The 19,005-nt window shown below is 36.4% G+C and overlaps 1 protein-coding gene across 2 annotated transcripts in view; it reads right to left on the minus strand.

Annotated features, from left to right (window-relative positions):
- Window positions 1-19,005, minus strand: part of CNTNAP5 (contactin associated protein family member 5) — a 414,934-nt gene that overhangs the window by 94,438 nt on the left and 301,491 nt on the right. For both annotated transcript variants that reach the window (XM_060687892.2, XM_060687893.2), the window contains exon 13: window positions 16,150-16,350. In XM_060687892.2, coding sequence (XP_060543875.1) covers window positions 16,150-16,350 — 201 coding nt within the window. The remainder of the gene's footprint in view (window positions 1-16,149; window positions 16,351-19,005) is intronic.

The raw sequence follows: 19,005 nt of genomic DNA on the forward strand, positions 1-19,005 counted from the left end.
TTTCATTAGGTTAGGTGATATATTATGGGTTTAAACTTGCTATCTAATTCTGCAATTAGGGCTTGCACATTTTCACAATTTTGCAAAGGTCTACCTTTACAGCAGGAGCATCTATACTAGAAGATATATTGGTGTGGAACAACTTTCTGAAAAGTATACACACCAACTATATGAATCACCATCTAGAAATAGCCTTGATTGCTAACTGCTCAGAAAAAAATACCAATTAAAATTTAGGTTCTTGGCTTGGAATCTCCTTTAGGCCTGTTCTTTCCCTCCAGGCTACAATTGTCAACCTAGGAGAGAGATTTTCCCCCAAAGAACATACAACTACTGCAAGAAATTAGATTTGAGATGAAGTAATTGTTCTGGTTTTCCTTGTCTCACATCAATTGTATGGATGGATTTTGTTTTCTGTGATTGGATGGGGGAACAAAGATAGGGAAAATGTTTCTCTCTAAAGGTTCCCAGATAGGATGGCCAACAGTGGCAAATTAACTCAACAATTTCCAGAATGCTATACATTCCCCATCCTTGGTATAAATTCCAGACAGACTGTTTTTCTGATCTACCTTCTTCAGGAAGAATACTTGGAGAAAAAAATAACCCTAGAAAATTCATATTGTATATGGATTCAGTTATTTCTCAGGATAGATTTTTTATTTCACTAATGATATTTAATAAAATGCAAAGGATCTGCAAACTCTATTACTAAAAGTCAAAGAGCAAATGAAAAATATGGGACTAAAATGAAATATAAAGAATAAGAAGAATAAGTTAATGAAAACAGGTAGAACAACCAGCCTTAGAAATGACAATGAAGATATTGAAGTGGGAGAGATGGAAGGAAGACAAGGATGACCAGTTGCAAGATGGATGGACTCAGTTGTGAAAGCCATGAGTATACCATTCGGAAACTTGAAGGAAAAAGTTGGGGACAGATATTCATAGAGGATGTCTGTTTATGTGGTCACTAGGAGTTGAAAATGACTTGATGTCACATAATCAATCAATTATGAATATATTACCACCAAACTTTAAATGCTAGTTATCTTTGTTTACTAAAGTGTGTTTTCCATCAGCTCTCATTCATCAAAATAAAATGTAGCACAAGAATTCTTAAAACTGTTTTGCAAGAATAAACTCTACTTACCATAGTTTAATTAATATATTAGCTTTTTATTTAAATTATGTATTTATTCATTCATTGTTATTTCTTAAGCACTTTGGATTTTATTATACAATATTAAAATCATATTGGCACCAATAGATTTTTAGCAGAAAATATTGTTTATGCTAAAGAGGACTTTTGTCCATTTTGGAGTTATTCCCTTTATGATTAATAATATTGCTTATTTATTTATTTATTTATTTGTTATTTTATTTGTTACATTTATTTGCTTCCTATTTCACTCTGGGGTCACTCTAGGCAGTTTATAATAATAAAAATGGAGAAATGAAAAGAAGTGCAAACATATCAGTAATAAAGTAACAGAACAATAGAATAAACAAGGGAAAATAAAACAATATAAGCAATATGAGAATAAAAGGTGGGTGGCTAGGAAAGCAGGTAGCAAGGGGGTAAGTAGGGTTTGCTATCAATCTAGTAGCCACCACCTCCAGTGTGGTACTCCTCCTTGTGTGTCCAATCACACTTGGCCAATAAAAAAAAAATCTATTCTATTCTATTCTATTCTATTCTATTCTATTCTATTCTATTCTATTCTATTCTATTCTATTCTATTCTATTCTATTCTATTCTATTCTATTCTATTTATCCCCAGGCCAACCGGCAGAGTCAGTCTTTAGGCTCTTATGGAAGAATAGGAGGGTGGAGGCCGATTTTACATTGGAGGGTAGGATAGTAGTAGCAATAGCACTTAGACTTATATACCACTTCACAGTGCTTTACAGCCCTCTCTAAGTGGTTTACAGAGTCAGCATACCCACCTCGGAAGGATGGAAGGCTGAGTCAACCTTGAACCTGATGAGATTTGAACTGCCAAATTTCAGGCAGCCTGAAGTCAGCTGGAGTAGCCTGCAATACTGCACTCTAACCACTGTACCACCATGGCTCATGTTCCAAATGGTGGGCTCTATGGCACAGAAGTCTCTTCTTCTGGATCCCAACAGTTGGAGTCTTTGATTGTTGGGATCTGAAGTAGACCGTCTCTGCTGCCACTAGTAGGAATGGCTTGTGCTAGCGGGATGAGGCAGTTCATCAAGTAGCCTGGATCTATGCCATTAAGGGCTTTAAAGTTCATAACCTTCATTTTGAATCTTTAATTCTTCTCTTCTTTCCTTTTAAAAGTCATAATGTGCTACCATTATACAGGTCTTCCTGCCAGTATATATTATATTTTTTTTTTTACTAAAATAATTGGGATTTTACCTTAATTCTTCATTAAAGTCCTATTCATGTTTACTTAGCAATAAGCCTTCTTGAGTTCAATTAGGGTTTATTTCCAAAAAAGTTATAAGGGAACATTAGCATCTAATAAAAATGATAACTGTTGTATATTTGTATGTTAGTGAAATGTTGCAATATATTATATTCTGATTTCAGATTTGTTTCCTCATCATTTTGTTGTGTATCCAAGAAACTAAAAGTAATAAAACTGGGTTATAAAATATACTGCTTTCAAGTCTTAGTGCACAAAAATAACCTTGAGCTTATGAACCACAATTTTAGAATATTGATCGCCTTTAAGGAAACAGAGGCAAACATTATTATGGCGGCTCATTTTAAAGCAGTGCTTTTGGGTTTATTCTGTTACTTCTGCCTTTACTCCACTATACTTCCTCTGTAGTAATTTTGTGCATCTGAAATGCCTTTAACAATTAATGTTTGCAAAGTTAGAAGTTATATGGAGCATAACAAAACATAAATATGGTTTGGGACCTCTTTGTGTCTTGTAGAAAAATGAAATTATAGCTGTCTAAAGTTTATTTTTAGGAAGCAGAAGAAAGGAACATAAAGTGACTTTCAACTTGGAAAATATGAATTACAAATGAGATTAATTTTTGGGGAGGGATGGTGAGCATATGCAACTATAATGGGCTTTTAAAATATATATTATAACATACAGAGTTTGGTTTTATTTTTTTAAATATATTGTCTTATGTTATTATTGGAGTAAGGGTTATTCTTTATCTTGGAAATCCTAACTGTATTTTAAGTCACATTTTAGAGTTTGAATTACCACTTTATTGTTACCAGTTCATATGGTGTTTCCATTTTCATTTAATTTGATTTTATTATATATGATTTTATTCAAACTGTACTTTTCAATGTGCTTTTGTTGTAAACTATTTAGAAAACTTCAGTTATTTAGTGGTGGAAATATTTCAATAAATAAATAAATTGTTATAAACCACAGTGAATGTAAAATATTAAATTTTATACTGAATGAAAATTTAATAAACAAGCAACATACAATAGCAAGGAATTCTTATGATGTAGTTGAAAATCGAAACTGTAAAAATAAATAATAATAATAAAACAAATCAGATTCATGACCTGAAAATAGTTTGTTCTTCACTGTTTTACCAGAGATGGGAACAAATAATAATATTTAAAGGAACTATGAAGAAGATGCACTAAAGCTAGTATACCAGGAAGGTTTACCGAGAACTGGAGAGACCAAACTAGCCTACAGGAAAGACCAAATGAAGAATAGAAAAGAGACATGGGAAGAAAAAGCATTACATGGCCAGTACATTAAAAAAAAAAAAAAGCAGGCAAAGCAGATAATAACAAGACCTGGCAACGGTTAAGAGCAGGAAAGTTGAAGAAAGAGACAGAAGGACTAATTCTGGATGCACAAGACCAAGCCTTAAAATCAAATGCATACAAAGTCAGAATTGAGAGGACAACAACAGAAAGCAAATGTTGCCTCTGCAAACAAGCTGAAAAAAAACAGTGGATCATTGCTTAGCTTCTGCAAGATCGCACAGACTGAGTACAAACAACGACATGCCAAAATAGCAACAATAGTGCTTTGGAAGATATGCAGGAAATACCATTTGCCTGCAAATGCAAATGCAAAAACTGGTGAACCATAAAACAGAGAAAGCAATAGGAAATGTTGAAGCTAAATTTCTCTTGGATTTTAGAATTCAGATAGATATGCACCACATAACACCCCAGACTTAACAATTGTCAATACGAAGGACAAAAAAGTCTGGATAGTGAATGTTGCAATACCTAGAGACAGCAGAATAGAAGAAAAAGAACTAGAGAAGATAACAAAATACAAAGACCTGCAAATAGAAATAGAACAACTGTGGCAAAAGAAAGCAAAGGTAATACTAATAGAAAGAGCTGCCTTGGGTGCAATCTCAAAACAACTGGAGCACTACTTGAACATCATTGGCGGTGACAAAATCACCATTGGCAATTGGAAAAGGCAGTTTTACTCAGAACAGCTTCCATCCTGCAACAATATCTTTAACACCATCAAAAATACACATCTGCCTATCCCAGGTCCTTGGGAAGGACTCGATAGGTGAATAAAAATGCCAAACCCAGTCTGAACATCTGGCTGACTGTGTGATAAACCATAATAATAAGAATAAGAAACAATTTACTGAAATTGCTTAGCCAAGTATGCCACCTGAGATTATTCATGTTGCATGTTTTTTTAAAAAAATTGTACAGAAGGGAAGGAAATACATGTTTTGGCATCACCTCTTCCCCTTCAGCTCTTCATATTAATGGGGTGATTGTACTGTTTCTATTGGTAAAAAAAAAATGGAACCATTCTGTTTGTAATGGGTACTCTGACTTTAGAAAGGGCTTCACCTCATGGAAGCATCATTTTTGCACCTTGACCTCATCGGTTACGGCTCTGCTGGACTCTCTTTGGACGATGAAGAGGAGGAAATAATACAACCAGGGCTTTTAAGGATAACCATCCTGGAGGGGGCAACCAGCTCGGTTGGAGTCCAGGACTGTACCCTGACTGAGCAGATCTAGCAAGGCCCAAGACTCCTGCCTAAACCCACTTCTCAGCATCTGAGGTTCATCCACCCAGGCCCAAGCAGAGGCGAACCTTAAGGATGCGAAGGCAGAGGGCTGAGCTCCACAGGCCAGAGAAATCAGCCAAGAGGCAGACTCTGGTGAATAACATACACTGGATGGAGGCTCAGCATGACTGATTTATTGATCTTATTCCTTGGGAGAAATTGCTGAAAACAACCTTTCAAGTCTCAGCTCTGTTGTATTTTGCCTTATCATGCTGTGCTCTGAATCTGGATTCCATTTCATCATGTCTCTTGTCTTTTCCCTTGGCTTTGTTGTTTGTCCATTGGATTCTTGGTCTCAACCCATATCAAGCCTTGACTACATTACAGTAGTCATCTTTAACTATAGATAAAAATTATTCTTTGCTTCTAAAAGTTTGTATATCTTTGGACTGTGGCAATCAGCCAGTTTGCTGTCATGTGGTTTTCAGGTAGCAGTGCCAGCACAGAAAGAGAGAGAAAGGGAGGGAGGGAGGGAGAGAGAGAGAGAGAGAAAGAAAGAAAGAGAAAGAAAGAAAGAAAGAAAGAAAGAAAGAAAGAAAGAAAGAAAGAAAGAAAGAAAGAAAGAAAAAAAGAAAAACAGACCTCATGGAGATAAGTTACTCCATCACCATGAAGTGCTAGCTGAAAAGAAATGACTTCTGAGTATGCACAAAAGCCATCATTAATGAGAGAAACAAAGTGTTTTGGCCGGTTCACCAAGTAGAAAGAAAGTGCCATGGCATACCAAAAAACTATTTCACTCGAAGTTTCAGCAAAGCAAAATCCTTTCCTGTAGATGATATGCTCAATCAACACATTTGCCCAACAAGTGACTATAAGTGAGTCTTCACAGGACTTGCTGCACCATAAACATTGAAGAATACTAGATCTGAAAGCAATGCCATTTTTTTTTGACTTTGCACTGCATTCTTTATATAAATTTTATATAAATTAAATAAATAATAATAAAATAATAATAATAATTCTGGCTCAACATCCATTTGCTGCAGCAATGTCTTTCTAGTGGCCTTCTGTCTTTTGGACACACCTTATTAATTGCCTACAGATAGTCTTTGATTTACAACTAATTGTTTCAACTATTACAACCATTCAAAATTACAACAGCACTGGAAAAAATTACTTATAACTGATCCTCACTCTTACAACCATCATAGCATCCCCATGGTTATGTGATCAAAATTCAGACACTTGGCAACTGGCATGTTTTTATCATGGTTGCAGCAGGCTGGGATCATGTGAGCACCGTTTGTGACCTTCCCAGACAGTTTCTGCCAAGCAAAGTCAATGGGAGAAGCGGGATTAGCATAAGGCTGCATGTATTGCTTAATAACTGTGCCAAAAAAGTAGTAAAATGGCACAACTCACTTAATAACTGTTTTGCTTAGTAATGGATATTTTGGTTGAGGAGTACCTGAATTTCCATGTCTCACTCTCTGAACCATATCCCACTCTCTGGACTTGATCCTTGCATTGCAGCTGTCTTTGCCTTAAGCAGAAAACTTCAACAGCACCTAGAAAGCCCTTAATTTGTCAGCGTGAAAGATCAGATCTGACCTTGGGAACAGAAAAGGAATGAGCAAGTAATTAAGGGCAAAGATGAATAACGAGTATGGTGGCTCGAATGGTTAGGATGCTGGGTTAGAAGTTAGTAAGCCTGCATTTGAGAACGAGTGCTGTTGTGAGACAGGATGAGTTCCTGTCCTTTGCTCCAACTCCTGCCAGGGACATGAAAGGAGCCCCCATCTGGGCCTCCCCAGCAACAGTGATGTCACTGGCTAAACCTTTCAACCTGGAAGCCCCTCAGTGCTTCCAACACAAGTAGGATGTGAAACCCCACTGAGATGTTGTGTGGTTATAAAGAGGGAAAACATCTTTCAAATTATATTATAATTGTACCCTATAATCAAAAAAGTATTTCTGGAATCCCTGCCATGAACCTGTTTCTTGACCTTGTCCACCTGAAGGGGCTGACAGTTAATAACTAAAGCTTGCCAGATAAATATTAAACATAACATTAGAAAATGGAAGAGTGGAGAGGGAATACTGTACAGTCCAGGAACTTTTATCACATTTGCTTTCCCATCAGTAAAATGCCACCCATAAAATTGCCTCATTAATTGATACCAACTGAATAAAAAGAAAATAGAAAGAGAAATACTTCCTATTGTAGACAAAATCATTGTGAGATCTTTTTCATGAAACATGTGATCCTTAACTTGGACATTAATTTGATTGAGTCTCAATTTTGATGAAGAAAATTCAGATATTTCATTTGGCAGGGGAAGATTCCAACGTGTTTCTTCGTTGTTATCCTCCAGTCTGCCTAAACTTGTATATATTAATACAAATCTCTAAGGAATTTTCTTTCAAAGCCTCTCTTAATTCAGACTACTAAAGACTTTTTGGGTCTTTGGGAGAATTCAGTCACAACATTCAAACTCAATTTGAACGCCCCCCCTCCAGTATTTTTTCATTATGTTTTAGTATAATTCATAAAAGTCAATTATTATTTTTCCAAAAAGCATTGTACCACATTTAATATGCACTAAATATCTTTTTTCTCAATCTCTTAAACCTTTAAAATGAGATTTTAAAAAACGAGCATAAAGGGGCCTTTTGAAGACGTAGTCATTCATCACTAGATGAAGACCTCTTCTGCATGTTTCCAACTAATATGGTCCTGAGATTTCTTTTGCCAGTTGGGCCCGCAATTCTTGCATGTGCTACCTGCTCTAACATATGCCAGTGAAACATGGACACTAATCTCACAATCGATACAAAAGCTAAGAGTGGCCATGGAAAAATACATGCTCGGCATTACAAAACAAGATAGAAAGACCTGCACATGGATTAGAGAACAAACAAAAGTATACAGTATCATCAAGAGAGTAAAAAGAGGTAATTGTCTATGGAGATTCTCAGTCATCCAGGTCATGGTTGTCCCAAAGGTACTTTTTTCAAGAGGCAACTGGACTTTCTGTGTTTGTTTGTTTGTTTGAAGGCATTTGGATGTGAAGCAAAATGTCTTCAAAGAAAAAAGACAAAATCTAGTTGCCTTGAAAAAAGCATCTTTGGGACAAAAAAGGTAATATTTGTAAAAAGGGTAGTATGTGTGTGTATATGTGTGTGTGTGTGTATACACATACATATATACATACACAAACATATATATACATATACACACACACACACATATTATATGTATGTATTTATGTGTATATAGACTAAGACATCTCCATGTCAGCAAAAGGATTAAGCCACAAATGGTACTAAACTGATAAGTATGAGCACTTAACCAGCCATTATTTCAGCTATGAAAGAAAACAATATTTTGCCAGAGTAGTTATGAACAGATTGGACCACTTTAACTGCACAGAAGTGATTACATTTCATGAGCATTTTGTCAAAAAGCAGACCTGAATTCTGCAGCTCAGGGTTGATCTTTTAATTCTAGAACCAAGAATACTTTCTTTATTTAAATTTCAAGTATAAATTACCTATCAGGCCCTACTGAATTTTTTATAACAATATACTTAGGTGTTACACATGACACTCTGTGAATCTTGTATCTGTGATGCTTTAGGTATGAAATGTTTTCCGTGTCTGAAATGTATTTTTTGAAGTGCTTATTAAAATGGTTACAATAATATGCAGAAATGTGACACTTAGTTCTGAATTCTTAAACAGACTCTCCTTCTATTGATGCTTCTAAATATATTTAAGTACTGGTACTTAAAGTTTAGAGTCCCTAAACATCTAGGTTTTTCAGAATGAGGTAAAACAGATATTCACATTCAATAATCAGTGTTATTTTGGTTAAACAAGAATTGAACAAACATTATAGTTATAGGCTGCTGGGAGTTTGCATGGGTTCGCAGTTTGGAGAACTCCCAAATCCCACTCCTGGCTGGCCCCACTCCTCCCCTCCCACCCCACCCCACCGCTCCCAGAAGTCTCCACGTGGCCCGTTTTGGATGCAGGTAAGTGCAGGGCATGTGCGGAGGCTTGGGGAGGGTGAAAAATGCCTACCGGAAGTTTGGGAAGGCCCGAAATGGGCCTGTTTCCGGCCTCCAGAGGGCTGCTGGAATCTGTGAAGGCTGTTTTCGCCCTTGCGGAGGCTTGAGGAAAGCCTTTGGAGCCCAGGGAGAACAAAAATGCCCCTCCCCGCCATGGTGCCAGAGGCCAACTAGGCCACGCCCACCATGGCCATACCCACCCAGCAAACTGACAGAGAACTCCTTGCTAAAATTTTTGAAGCCCATCCCTGACTGTACTTTAAAAACATGTGTAAATGTGTATTAAATAAATGTGTAACAACTGCTTCTGCTAACTTCATTGTGGTCAAGCACTCAGCTCTACTCAGCTAGTTCACAAAACTCCCAAAAATTCAACAATTGGCTTTTATGTGACAAACAAACTGGCTTCAGCACACCCCTGCATATAGTCAATTTTCTTACTATACATTATATATTCCACATGTAAATAAATCTGAGAAAGCTGCAATAAACTTTCCTTTTCTTCAATTTTTAGAATCACCATGCAAGAACTTACTTTTGCACTAACATATCTTTTTTTTCAGCAAAAGTTATGGACCAACAGCCACTAGTGCTAGAATGCTTTAATTTTAAATCTCTGCTCTTCTGTGTCATCTGAGAAGCCAGATGGGAGCTACAAGTTGCAAGGTTCTTTGGCTTATGATGTCCTTTCGAGGTACAAAATGACTCTCTATGCAAGCACTTTAGTTGCAACGTTTGACTTGGACAGCCTATAAAAGATTGTCTCTGTTTGGACAACAGCCAGATCCAATTATGTGTGTCTGCTTTCCAGCTTATTCTACTTGTAAAGAATTGCTCTATCTCCTTCCATCTGCTTGGTTAACCTGAATTTCTCCTTACAGTATATGCTACCATTAAAATTCTTAGAATATTGGAAAGCACAAAGCTGGGGAAGGCTGTTCTAATAAAATATAAAACTAGCATCTTGATTAGTATCTTAAGTACTCTAAAATATTCTGTGAAGATATCTTCTCTATTGGATTGTTCACATTCAGTGACTTTTCCTTTTCCTTTGCATTACCATTATCAAATACCATTGTATCATCGAACATCATATAATGCATGCCTTGTAGGCACCATAACCTGCATGGTTCCTTCAAAACATGCCTGTAAAATCTACAATCAATTAAAAATATTTATATTTTAAAACAAAATTAGATGATTTAAACCAAGTCATTTGAGCTTTTGGCAATCAAGCCTAAAATGTTTCAGGAAGACAGAATAGCTATAATTACCATTTTAATCAATGTAGTGATAAAAAAAAATAGATGTATGGATTTTTTTTTTTTAATTTGATTTATATGCCGCCCTTCTCCGGAGACTCGGGGCGGCTTACAATGCGTTAAGCAATAGCCTTCATCCTTTTGTATATTTATACAAAGTCAGCTTATTGCCCCCACAAACTGGGTCCTCATTTCACCTACCTTAGAAAGGATGGAAGGCTGAGTCAACCTTGAGCCTTGGAGAGATTCGAACCAACAGTAAATTGCAGGCAGCTGTGTTAATAACAGGGTGCGTAGACCACTGTACTATCAAGGCTACAGTACATACCAAAATACTTACACCAAGGAATATAATCAGTGGAGCATTAGTATTACAAGATCCATTACTTTATAGCAATGTTTCTAAACCTTGGGAAGTTTAAAATATGTGGATTTGAACTTTCAGAATTCCCCAAGCAGCAGTCCGTGTATCTTAAAAGTTCCCAAAGTTGAGAAACACTGCTTGACAGTGTTAACTACATACTAATCATTCTTGTGGACATTTGTTTGCTACAGACAGCTTCTATTCTGAGGAAGTGGACAGGATTTTCCAGACTGTGAGCTAAGCCACCTGCTCTTTAGATCCATGCCCTCCCACTCAGTTTGTTGGGTTCTAGTGGTGGTGAACTCTTCCTTGACTGAGGCTGTTGTTCCTTCAGCTCTTAAGGAGGCCTTGGTTTGCTCTCTCTTCTAGAAACCATTGCTGGCTCCTCTTATACTAGATAATGTTCATTCAGTATTAACCCACCCTTTTGGGGAAAAGTAATTGAGAAGCACAGGACTTAAGGAGATTATCTGGATCCTTTTAAATTTGATGGTCTCTGGCATGTGTAGGATAAATCTTTGATGGTCTCTGGGGCGTGTACAGCAATCTTTGCTGTACTTAACCTTTTAGTAGTTTTCGATGGCATTGATGACATGCTTCTAGCAGAACACATGTTACATTTCTGCTCTACAAACTGCACTGGTTACCAGTTTGTTTCCAGGTCTAATCTAAGGTGCTAGTTTTGATCATTAAAGCCCTACTTGCCATGAGAATGGGTTATCTAAGAGTGTGCCTTTCCTGATGATATCTGCTCATCCCATCAGATCCAGCAAAGAAGGCTTGCTGGTCCTGTCATCTAGAGATCTACATTTGCTGGGTCCTAAGCAGTGAGACTTTTTTGCTGTGGTGCCCTCTTTCTCCCAAGTAAGATTGGCTTCTTCACTTTTGACCTTTGGAAGGCCTCCAAAATCTATCAGACATTCGTATTCCAGTGGACCAGGGAAGAATTGAGATGACTCCTGTATTATTAACATCTTCTCACTTAATATTTCTTCTTGTTCAACTTCATTTTTGTAGATTTTGAATTTTTTACCATAATAATATTTTACTACTTATTAATTTAACTGTTTTTAAGCTTTGTTGTAATTCTCCCTATATAAAATTGACCCAAAAAACAAATATTGTCAACAATTATCAAGTTGCTCTTTCCAGTTTTTTTAAAGTAAACTTTTATTTGATTTGTATAAAAGTACAAGAGAAAGACAGGGAGGGAAAACCCATACATTCCTACAGTTCTCTTACATTAATCAACATTTCCTTAAAATAGGAAATCAGATGGGAAATTAATCATATGAACTAGTATGAACTAATATATTCATAACTAATATTCAGAAAGAGGTGTGTGATTGCTACATAATTACTGGAAAGGCTGTCTTTCATAATGCATGCAATATCCATTTTCTATGTCCTATAATTTTTTTTTTAAATGTAAACATCTACAAAAACCAGTGAATCTTTCACTTAAACACAGAACCATATCATATAGACCAATATTGCACTTGAACAACATAACCCCAACAATTAGTTGAATCCACCCATCAAATCCTGAAAAGCTTAATCAATCTACAAATATCAATTCAAATATCACACAAGCATAAAAGCATGAGAACACTAGAGCAAACATTTAGCCACCGCAAGATGGTGAAAAATAATTTTTCAAGAATCTTTCTCCAAATTACATTGTTGCTAAATTACATCTTGCAAGTTGTTAATCAGTTTAAGAAGTGGTAACATGTTCCTTAGCTGATGCTCTTGCAAATGGATAATGTTAACACAAAAGTTGCTTGAGGGACGTGCTCTGTGAATTCTAGTGTAGTCTAAATTCACTGGTATGTTTCTGTCGATTGGGTGTCTTAACAGTTATGCTTCTTAACTGCCATTGGGATTTAATTACTGCCTTTTAGGTTTGTAATGTATTGTAATTCCTGTGTTAAAAATCACAATGGGGGTATATGTTGAGATTAAACTATATTTAGATAATAGGGTTTTAGAGGAAGCATTGAGTAGGCATATTTGAAGGAGGAAAATACAGTGAAAATAGTTACCAAGAAAATTTAATGGATCTGTCCATGAAGTCACAAGAGTCAAATCTGATTTGAGGAAATGTTTATCAATCATGTATTTAACTGTAATTTTTTTCCTATGAACATACTGTGTACAGAAAGTATTGATTTGAATGATATGAATTCATCCTATGACTGTGGTGGAAAAATATGTCCGCCTTCAGCAACCCATTAATGTAACAAAACTTCCACTCAGTGAAAAGCAATGTCCCCAACAGTTTTCATTACAGAAGAGGAATCTGCCTATTTTAATTTGGTTTAGTTTAAAACAATTTTATGTTTTTTTTAATTTAAATTATTTTATTTACCTAATACTTATTGTATCTTTTCATAGATTTGTGATTTTAAATACAGTCTTCAACAAAACATATTATCACAGCTACTTTGAATAACATGAATTTAAATCTCTTTTTCATGAAAAGCGAACTCAGAGTATAACATCCATCAATCAACAGAGTAAAGAATATGGATTTTCTTTTTTTAATCATTCCATACTGCTACTACTATTTTATGGGGTGGGGTGGGGGAGATTTTGGTTTAAATGTCAAAATTCTTATGGTGTCAACAACATGTTTTATCTGCATTTTTGGACAAATAGTAAGAAAACTTGATTCCAAAGCCTGTCTTCCTTCCTTCCTTCCTTCCTTCCTTCCTTCCTTCCTTCCTTCCTTCCTTCCTTCCTTCCTCAGCAACCATCTTTCCCAATCAAACTATCTGTGTCCCCAAATGTGGATGGACAGAAGACATTTCTACATGAAATCCTCAATTCTCCCCTCAAAGAAGTGTGTGCATGGCCTCATAAATTCACTGAGCAAGACAAAGTTGCTCAGAGCAGAACAGATGAGAAGAAATAGCAAACAGACAAACAAGCACCAATAGTGACAAGTTTTTTGGGATTTAATTTTGAGACCCATGTTGATAGCAGCAAGGCAGACCCAATGCAGAAGTGAGGAAGTTTGGGAAAAGAATTGAAGAATTAAGAAATGCACATCCAATACCAATAAGGGCAAAACAGTTTAAGATGCCGCAAAGGAAAAAAAAAACAAAAAACCCTGAAAGCTATTATAACACATAGATTAGAACAGTTTTCCTTATCTTGGTTTTCTGTGGTAGCTTCTGCTACCTAGCAAGATGAAGAAGGCATCAAACTGAGGGAATTAGAGCAAGATGAAAGCAAACTAGGAGCCAAGAACTAAGTCAAACAACAAAGGAAAGGAATAAAAGAAAGAATATATAATAAAGGTAGTCCTTGACTTACAACCATTTGTTTGGTGACCATTCAAAGTTACAACAGCACTGAACACTGACCATTTTTCACAGTGATTATCACAGAAGCATCCCAGGTCTCGTGATCAAAATTTGGATGCTTGGCAAACTGACTCATACTTATGATGAACACAGTGTCCCAGGGTCATGTGTTCCCCTTTTGCAACCTTCTGACGATCAAAGTCAATGGGGAATCCAGATTCACTTAACAAGTCTGATATTAACTTAACAATTGCAGTGATTCACTTAACAACCATGGCAATAAAGGTTGTAAAATGGGGCACAACTCACTGAACAACTGTCTTGCTTAACAGCAGAAATTCTGGGCTCAATTGTGGTTATAACTAGAGGACTACCCGTAAATCGCATGCTTTCAATGATCACATTTGTTCGAGTCCCAAAATAGCTTTTTAATGGCATCCCTCAACCTAAACAATCTGAGCATCTTGCTGCAGTGTAAGATACGCAGAGCTTTGATTGCATAAATAAAGGCTAGAAAGGTGGCTATTAATCCATCCCTTTGAACTTTGAAAATATCTGTCCCATTTTCTGAAGAACCACTTATGTATATCAGTTCAAGTATTTTCTGGTAATAACATACTCCAAGCCATTTAACATTTCTCCTTTGATGACAATTATATATTTGCATTACATATTTCTTGATTCCTTCCATGTAAAATGACTTTTAAAAAAAATTATGAAAAAAAAAAGTGTCAGCTTTGCTGGGAAGAAACAAGGCAGCATCATGAATAGGTTGTAGGCAATCATTTTCAAAATGAAAATTTTAATTAGTCAAGTGATAAATACATTGTAGAAGATGCATCTGACAACCATTAAATATTCTCAGAAGGCAGGAGACCATGTTTCATATAGCAACACCTGATACAGACCACTGACAAATACTATTTGGGATGATAGCATGAGAATTATCATTTGAAGCACATAGAAAAGCACTTTTGACACATCATTATTGGTTTGTTATTTTATTTTTAACCACTTTACCTTGGTTTTGTGATTAAGCTGGAGAGCTTAGGTCTGATTTCACTTTTTTCTTTAAGATATAGAGCTAAATTAATGAGCCAGTTAAGGAAGAAGAAAAGCCCTGTTTGATCTAAAAAAAGTTCATCCAGTTTGGTCTAGAAGTTAAGATTGGTTTTGTTAAGCCAATATCAAATCCCTTTGTGAGATATCCTTAATATTTCAGTCAAAACCATCTCAAGAGTTCCTGATTTCAGCTGCCAAGTATTAAATTGCAAATGAATAATAACACATTTTTCATAAACATGTCTAGCTTCATTTTTTTGGGAAAAAAAATCTTTATCTCTTTAAGAGCTCTCCCAAACAGTAATTACATGCTAATTAGTTGTAAGTGTGAAGAGTGCTTATAACCATTCTCCCTTAATGATTGAAGTTCTGTTACTCCCCATAATTATTAGCTATTCTGCCCTATTGATTACTTAGAAAGAGCTTTAATTTTGTCTACTACAAATATTGAAAAGACTGTATTTACTTAAATTAAGAACATGAGTAGTCATAAAAGAATTAGTGTTTCTGTATCTCTTTGCTGCCTTTTAGTGGGTCACCTGGATTTTTCAACATGGATGTGTTAGCCCTGTGTAAGAGCAGTTTTGATTTATGTGTGGTAACATCAATAGTTTTTATTTATAATTATAAGATTCTGAGTTTTCTTTTTCACTTTCTCTTACCGGTAATTTGTCTTAAGTAAATGGAGCAAGTTGACCGTACAGCAGTTGCTTTTAAAAGATCAATTAAAAGTTATGTGTCACTAACAATAGTATTTGCTATTAAGATATTGCTTTTTAAAGTGTTTTATATTATTTTATACTTTCTATCATTTTATTATTGACTTGGGGCCAGTCACTCTATCTGAGTCTAACACCCATCACAGGGTTACTGTGGTGGAGAAAATAGGAGGAGGAAGGAGCATTAGGTATGTTGGCCACTTTGAATTATTTATAAAAAAATAATAAAGGCAGAATATAAATAAGTGAATAAAATTACCCATGCTCTCATTTCAATTATTTGATCTTATCTGAGAATATGTATATTGTTATATTACAGACATTAAAACAATAAATATAAAAACAAACAAACAAAAACCCAGAAAGACTTCAATAGATGGCACTTACTTGGGGAATTCAGCAGACGTGACTTTTTACAATGGTAAATTGTCTCCTGTTCACAATATTCAGCATTATTTGTTATTGCTTCCAGCTGATCCACACTGCTATTGTAACTGAAGTTCATGGTGTATGGCTTCCTAGGATCAAATCCGTGGACATGAGTCAATTCTGTGTTATTGTGCTGCACTACTGTCCAGATCTTGTCTTCTGTGGTGAAATGAAAGGGAAAAGAGATAAGAAAGTGAGTGGGGTTTTTTGTTTTTTTGTTTGTTTCATCTGAAGCTTGATGTTTCTGTTACATATATTGGTACATGGAATATGAAAATAAGTATCTTTGACAAAGTGTTAATTCAAAAGAAGGAATAATTTAATCTTTCCATTTTCAAACCAAGATATCCAACAAAACTGGAGCACACAGCAGTCCGAAGAGATTTACAAGTAAACCCCCAATTGTTCTTATCAGCTGAATCAGGGTGAAAAACAATTTGTATGAATATGTAAATTTGGAGTCTTACGAGTAATTTTAGGAGTCCATCACTTTATGATTTTACAGTTTATATTGCATTTTTGTTCTATTTTCTGGGTCAATATGGATCAACATAGTATTATGGAAGAAAGGGAAGAAAAATCCATGGATTTCTGTAGAAGCGGATTTTCAAGAGAGATGCTGCTATAGCAGAAACATTAATAGGATTTGCATGATTATTTTTGGCAATGAAAAAACAAAACAAAACAAAACAAAGCCATTGGTTTCCAAAAACCATGTACAACAAAGATGTGGTGAAAAATAACAATAGCTGGATGGATGGATGAATGGATGGGTGGGTGGGTGGGTGGATGGATGGATGGATGGATGGATGGATGGATGGATGGATGGATGGATGGACGGACGGACAGACAGACAGACAGACAGACAGACAGACAGATGATGGACAGACAATTTTACTGTGCCACACTCCCCACAAGGAAATTGTACAGTGAGATAATTGAGATCCCTGGATCAGACCATTGTTCTGGCTGACTTTCAGATGGAAGTAGGAAGCTTTGCCAACCTATGCTATTAAGTGGTGACCTCAAGGACCCTTGGCTGATGGCAAGACAACATCACACTTGAGTTTTAGTGCAGTAGGAAATATATTCTGTCCTTTCATTTTAGGAGTATAATGGAATTGATTTCCCCCCCCCTTTTTTTAAATTTGATTTATATGCCGCCCTTCTCTGAAGACTCAGGGCAGCTTACAATGCATTAAGCAATAGCCTTCATCCTTTTGTATATTTATACAAAGTCAGCTTATTGCCCCCACAACTGGGTCCTCATTTCACCTACCTTAGAAAGGATGGAAGGCTGAGTCAACCTTGAGCCTTGGCGAGATTCGAACCCTGCAGTAATTGCAGGCAGCTGGTCTTAATAACCAGCTTAATAACAGGGTGCCTTAAACCCCTGTACTACCAAGGCTCCTTTCTGTTATTGACTTCTTTACCATAATAAAGAGGAAGAAGGGAGGAGGGAAGGAGGGAAGAAAGGAAGAAATATAGCAAAATAGCAAAAATGAAATAAAAATAGTGTTCATTTTCACCCAGGATTTTAAGATTGGCAATAATTTACCATTTCCCAACACAAAACTCCATTTCCCTTGATTGATCCCAAGTAACTGTTATTCAAAAACATTCTGGGCTTTCAGGCAGCTCACTCATAACAAATGAGATGCATTGCTACTTTATATGGTCAGGCTTGGCTGCACTCATGTATGTATGGCTGATATCTCAAATGGACTATTACAATGTGTTCTTCTTGGGACCCCAAAGTAATTTGGGAACTTCAAATTCCCAAAATAACTTTGGAATGACTAATGATACAGATTTAACAGATTAACAGAGTTGGAAGGGACCTTATAGGTCATCTAGTCCAACCCTCCGCTCAAGCAGGAGACCCTTCATCATTTCTGACAAATGGCAGTCCAATCTTTTCTTGAAAGTCTCAAGTGATGAAGCTCCCACAACTTCCGAAGGCAAGCTGTTCCATTGGTTGATTATTCTCACTGTCAGAAAGTTCCTCCTCATTTCTAGGTTGAATCTCTCCTTGGTCAGTTTCCATCCATTATTCCTTGTCTGGCCTTCAGGTGCTTTGGAAAACAGCTTGACCCCCTCCTCTCTGTGGCAGCCCCTTAAGCATTGAAAGACTGCTATCATGTCTCCCCTGGTCCTTCTCTTCTCTTCACTAGACTAGCCATGCCCAGTTCTTGCAACCGTTCTCCGTATGTTTTAGCCTTCAGTCCCCTAATCATCCTGGTTGATCTCCTCTGAACTTTTTCTAGAGTCTCAACATCTTTTTTATAGTGTGGTGACCAAAACTGGATGCAGTACTCTAGGTGTGGTCTTACTAGGGCTTTATAATTGGTTGGCAAAAAGGATATCTATTTTTTCTGCTTGATTGGGTGGCCTATAATATACACCTATGGCATGTCATTCTTTTTGTCTTTTATATTGACCCATATGCATTCTAGGAGGTTTTTGTCTTTGGTTTCATGCAATTCTATAGCAATATAGTGACCTGGGTACTCAGATGATGGCAGGCTGGGATCCTGTTAGATGTGATGGATATGATAGCCAAAGCTGATGAGGATCTTATTCACTTACTAGAGAACAGCTATAGTGAGGCTGGCAGGTTGGGGATGCTGGTGAAACACTATTGTAGTTTGTTGTCTTGGAGAATCATGAGCAGTGGTGGCAGAGGAAGACTGAGTACCAATGAGTAGATAATTGGTACAAGGTTTTGGACCTAAGAAGATGAGTGTTAATCATATGCAACTCTCTGGGACACATGCTGGTTGATGAGGGTTGGGTGCAGGGATGAAATGCTCC

The sequence above is a fragment of the Pantherophis guttatus genome, chromosome 1 (genome assembly GCF_059756535.1).
Source record: "Pantherophis guttatus breed Tessera chromosome 1, ASM5975653v1, whole genome shotgun sequence".
NCBI classification, from domain to species: domain Eukaryota; kingdom Metazoa; phylum Chordata; class Lepidosauria; order Squamata; family Colubridae; genus Pantherophis; species Pantherophis guttatus.